The sequence below is a fragment of the Hippopotamus amphibius genome, chromosome 15 (genome assembly GCF_030028045.1).
Source record: "Hippopotamus amphibius kiboko isolate mHipAmp2 chromosome 15, mHipAmp2.hap2, whole genome shotgun sequence".
Taxonomy (NCBI): domain Eukaryota; kingdom Metazoa; phylum Chordata; class Mammalia; order Artiodactyla; family Hippopotamidae; genus Hippopotamus; species Hippopotamus amphibius.
In genome coordinates, this window is record NC_080200.1 from 9,601,627 (window position 1) to 9,606,990 (window position 5,364).

General features: G+C 38.6%; 1 protein-coding gene across 1 annotated transcript; it reads right to left on the bottom strand.

Moving 5' to 3' along the window:
• Nucleotides 1–3,833: 3,833 nt before the first annotated feature.
• On the bottom strand, nucleotides 3,834–4,840 carry LOC130836198 (olfactory receptor 7E24-like). The gene has a single exon (XM_057708272.1). The coding sequence runs from the start codon at nucleotides 4,794–4,796 to the stop codon at nucleotides 3,834–3,836; it is 963 nt and encodes a 320-aa protein (XP_057564255.1). The 5' UTR covers nucleotides 4,797–4,840.
• Between the last annotated feature and the right edge of the window lie 524 nt (nucleotides 4,841–5,364).

The following is a 5,364-nucleotide window of genomic DNA, read 5'->3' on the forward strand; positions in this document are numbered from 1 at the left end:
AAACAGATACATCTGAGGTAGATTATTTTAAACTGCTTCCATATTCCTGAGTAGAAATGGACCCCAAGACTGACTTTGTGTCTCCTTTCATGATTGAGTCAGTTGATTATAAATACAGAGGAGAAAGTGCACAGGTGAAGTGTACACCAGGAATGGGGTCAATAGATCCACCCTGAAATAGGTTCCAGCTATTTCTATGGTCTCACCTGTGGTCTCAGACATTCTTCCTATATAGTTTCTGCAGCAAGTGTTACCTATCACCCTCCACTGTGTCTTACAGAAAACTCCAAGGGGAAGAGCACAGTGAGCAGGCAGTCTCTGCCAGGACTGACAGGGAGGTGACATGACTGTTTGGGTGGCAGGGGGAGGACTGCCCAGGTGCCCTGTGTCTGGAGTCAGTCTGCCCAGAATGACTGACTTCAAACTTGGCTATAACACTTTCTAACTCATGATCTGGTACATTTGTTACATAGAATGCTGTGCTTCTTTTCTCTTATTAAAATAATAGTAATGTGTGCACTTATAATTTGGGAGAGACTATGCAGATGTAACCAAGCAAGAAATATAAAACCCATACCTCAGAGCCTGACACTTAGCAAACCTTCAATAACTTATGTGATGTTATGGTTCATGTCATCCTCCTCATCCTCATCTTCATTATCATCACTTTCATAATGATTAAAGTGATTAAGGGGAAGTTTACAGAGACCCATTTGCTGCTACAGTGGGAGGGGTGTCAGCCAGAGCCAGAACCAGTGAGGGTGGAAGTAGAACTCTGAATGAGATTTCTCACAACCCAACCAGAATCAAGAACATAAACTTCAAACCGGTGTATATTTGTAACTTCTCATCTTTTTAATCCAGCTATCATGTTTGTTCCTCTTGAAATGAAAATAATGCTCCCAACACTCCCTTCACCCATCACTGTCCCCCTCAGCACTTACTGGGCTGGGCTGCATCACTGCTGGAGCATGACCAAGGACCACAGATTCACTGCTGCTCTCCAGCCTGGTGTGTGTTGAAGTCTCAGGCTCCCTCCTCAGAACTGGAACAACAACAGACTCAGATTGGACTTTGTGATGCAGATTCCTATAAAAGGTGTAGACATAGGTGTGGAGCCACAATATTAGAACTGGCAAATTAATGAGCTGGAGGCACTGGCCCATTATTTACAATCATATGACCTTAGGGCTCAATGTCTAATGCTCTTAATCAGTCAGTTGTGCCATGTTGTCCCAATCTCTGGGGACTTGATAATAGTAACAGAACAGGAAAAGTAGAAAAGTGAATGTCCTGGGAAGGGTCCATGTCCCTCTTCTCCCCAGGAAGAAATTCGCTTGTACTTTTGCTTCTTACTCTCAAGTTGTAGGATCATCACATTAAATTCAGACTTTTTTCTCTATTTAACTACTCAATGTGCGGTTTTGATATGTGTAAATCCTTTATATCGATCAGGAAATCTATGTAACATCAGGTCTCTGTTACATAGAAGCTCTTTCCATTCTCACATTTAATATTTGTTTGTAAGGATAACTTCTTATTTTCATTTCCTTACTTCATCTCACAATCAGTGGGAGGGAAATACACAAGGGCATGAACACCAAGAGTTTGCATCATTGGGAGCATCTCAGATGCTGCCCACCATACAGGCTTCATCCTCTATAATGGCTTGTGCTCCAAGCAGTTCAAGCGTTAGGTCCTATTCATCTGCTTTGCAGCATTTTCCCAAATTCCCTGCCCCAATGTGACATCATTAAAATTTCCTGGACACAATCTAGCATGTGGGTAGAAGTTACTCTCGATTGGGTGCTTCCGCAAATAAGACTAGACTGCTTCAGGTCATGTAGTCTCAAGCAGACCCTCTGGTTTCTGATGCACTAGGAGAGCCCCTCCATCAACACAGGACAATCTGCAGCTATTCCATGGACAAATGTAACAAATGTTCCCAGTGAATTTGATTTCTTCTAACACGAGAACAATCAACGCACTCCAAAATATATTTTCTTTAGATTTCTTTCTGTCCTCAGCTCTTGAAGACTTGTTTTAATAGAATGGTTTATTTTCTTCCTCTTAAAGAACGACTATACTAAACAGACAAATGTGTACTATCAAGTCAGCCAACAATCTTTATTGACTTTCTACATTAATTCATGTATGGCTTGTTGTTTTCTTAATTTTTTTCACATTAAATTTTTTTGTTATCTTTATTTCATTTTATTTGATTTTCAACAAAACATACTTTATAATATAGTGAAAACTTGGGGGAAAAGCAGATATTGATGGATCAGAGAATGATTTTCTTAGCTTTTTTATTTATTTATTTTTATAATAGGTCCTTGTTGGTTATCTATTTTAAATAGACAGAGAAAGACAAATATTGGATGAATTATCTAATATGCAGAATCTTGAAGACATTTAAAATGTGTTTTTGACTTATCTATTTCTTTCCAGTTAATAAAGGCGGTTATAATTGGGTAGCATTGTGATGTAACCTTCCTTATTTTATCCATGCAGTCTTTTGAGTCAGAGACCTCTCTGCTGAGGACTGCAGCATTTGGTTCATCATTAAGAGACATGTAGAAAACTTGAATGTAAACCAAATCAAATAGCATATGGAGAAAGGATGTTATTTACTTGTGTGTCGATAAGTGACAGGGGGTTTTTTTAGGAGAGAGCACATGGTAGATTTGCAAAGGTGGATGTGAGTGATAGAGACTGGGTGTTGAGTCATTTAAAGTAAGTGGTCCACAGCAAAAACATATTATTAAACGGAAATTACTTCATAGTGAGTTGAAGGGGTAAGATGCTCTGTTAAGTGACAAAGATGACTTTATAGGACATGGGATATGAAAACCGAATGTCGGTATGTTTGTCCCATGAAATGTAAATTATGCTTTAGTTTTTCCCATTCCCAGTTCCCCCTCCTAGGGTGAGTGTCCTTGACCAAATGTCAAGTGAGCAGAGGTGGACTGGAGAGAGTGGAGGTAAGTGTCGGGATCATATGCAATATTTGGACAGTAGCAAAAACTGTATTAAACTGAAGCAAGAGCATAGTGAGTAGAGGGTTCAGATATAAGGGTCACTAACAAAGATGAGTGTAGGAGACATGGTGTATACAAAATATATATATGTGTGTGTGTGTGTGTTTATGTAGAAAATTAAATAAATGACAAAATAGAATGGTTGGACTTTATTGATATCTACAGAATGCTACATTTAATAAAAACAAAATACACATTCTTTTTAACACCACATGGATCATTCTGTACAACTGACCATATACTAGGACACAAAAAAGTAACTCCAGTCAGATATCCAAGATAAAGCCCTAATGGTGTTCAATTAATTTATTGGAAATATATCAATCTCAGAGTAAATGAAAAAAAGGATATCTAAATTTGTTGGTTTCTTATTATGTGCATATATTATCTTTTACTCCTAGAATGTTTAAGGTCCTATGTGATTAAAAATGAAGATTTGAATGGATGAGAATTTAAAAAGAACCCTGGTCCACAAAGCTAAAAATACACAAGAGCTGTGGAAACTTTGTACATTTTAAATATATAAAGAGAGTTGTTCAAATGTTAAGGATCCTTGTCTATCAATGATAAGCTATAATATCCTGATTGACAGGGTAAGATTCATTCATGCAGTAATTAAGACACACAAAGTATCATAGAACTCTCCCCTAGTCTCATTGAAGAAATACCAAAGAAGCAGTACTTGGGTATTAAGCAAGGAGAGGAGCAAAGGGCATTGGAGCTACAAAAACAATGTGATGAGAGTGGTAGAACTTACAGGTCTACATGCTGAGATTTGCTACATTTTCCAAGCTACACTCCAAATGGATGGTGCAGGTACAAAGATGAGATTGTTTTGCTAAGCAACCTCCACATGGCCCTTTTGATGTCTCTGTTCCTCAGACTGTAGATGAAGGGATTCAGCATAGGGGTGACCACAGTGTACATCACTGAGGCCACTACATCCTTCTTGAGAGATTGTGAGAGAGCTGAACTGAGGTACACACCAAGGGCAGTTCCATAAAATAAGAAAACAACTGACAGGTGAGAGCCACAGGTAGCGAAGGCTTTATATATCCCACCTGATGAGGGGACTCTGAGAATGGAGGAAAGAATTCTATAGTAAGAAAAAAAGATCACTAAGAAAGGGAGAAAACCAAAGATGGCAACAACAAAGTACATGACTATGTTATTGGTGAAAGATCCCGAACAGGCAAGGTTGAGAAGAAGAGAAGGGTCACAGAAGAAATTAGAAATTTCCACATCTTTGAAGCAGGTAAATTGTAATACAATCAAATTCTGCACCTGGGAGTCCAAAAGGCTAACAAAAAAAGACACCAAAATGAAGATGCAACAGAGGTGAGGGTTCATGATGCCTGAGTAGTGCAGTGGGTGACAGATGGCCACAAACCTGTCATAGGCCATCACAGTCAGGAGCATGTCATCTATACATGCAAAAAGGATAAAAATAGACATCTGTGTCAGGCAGCCCTCATAGGAGACGACTCTGCTGTGAGTTTGGATGTTCACAATCATCTTGGGGACTGTGGTGGAGATGAAACCAATGTCAGCCAAGGACAGGTTGGAGAGGAAGAAGTACATGGGGGTGTGGAGGTGGGGGTCAGAGGTGACAGCCAGGATGATGAGCAGGTTCCCCAACATGGTGACCAGGTACATGGACAGGAACAGGGTAAAGAGCACAGGCTGCAGTTCTGGATCATTTGAGAGGCCCACAAGGAAGAATTCTGAGACACTTGTTAGGTTTCCAGGTTCCATGTGTCTTGAACACCTTTGGAAAAAGAAAAGAGGACTGGAAAAAAGGAAATCAGTAAAGAAATATGCAGCACTGTGTCCACATTTGGGTTCAAGCAGTTCATTTCTAACGTTATATACCCTAGTACCCTCAGCAATATGTCTCAGTGTGACAAATTCTATCTGCTTAGAACTCTCTCCTTACCAGTTTCTTTGTTGTTCACCTCTGCCTATACACTCTTTCTTTATAAAACTTCACTGAAAAGTGAAAGGGAACAAGAACATTAAACATAATACATTCATGATCTCAGTTAAATACAGTCTACTCCTTGGAAATAATACAGAATGGGAAATTCCCTCCCCAGTTTAAAAAAATATATAATTTGAATTTAAAGAAATCAAGACATCTTTGTATAAATCTTATTTATTCAAATACAATTCTAGATTATTTCCTTCATTTCAAATATCTACAAATTTCTGTGAAATGCAGGAATGTGTTATCTGGATTCTAAATTAAAAATGAATGTTCAATAATCAGAACACATTTTTATATGATATTCAGAGTTTTATCATTCTTTGTTTTCCTGTCTCC

Excerpts from the sequence above, each read along its gene's own strand:
- LOC130836198 (XM_057708272.1), bottom strand. The coding sequence starts at position 4,796 with ATGGAACCTGGAAACCTAACAAGTGTCTCAGAATTCTTCCTTGTGGGC.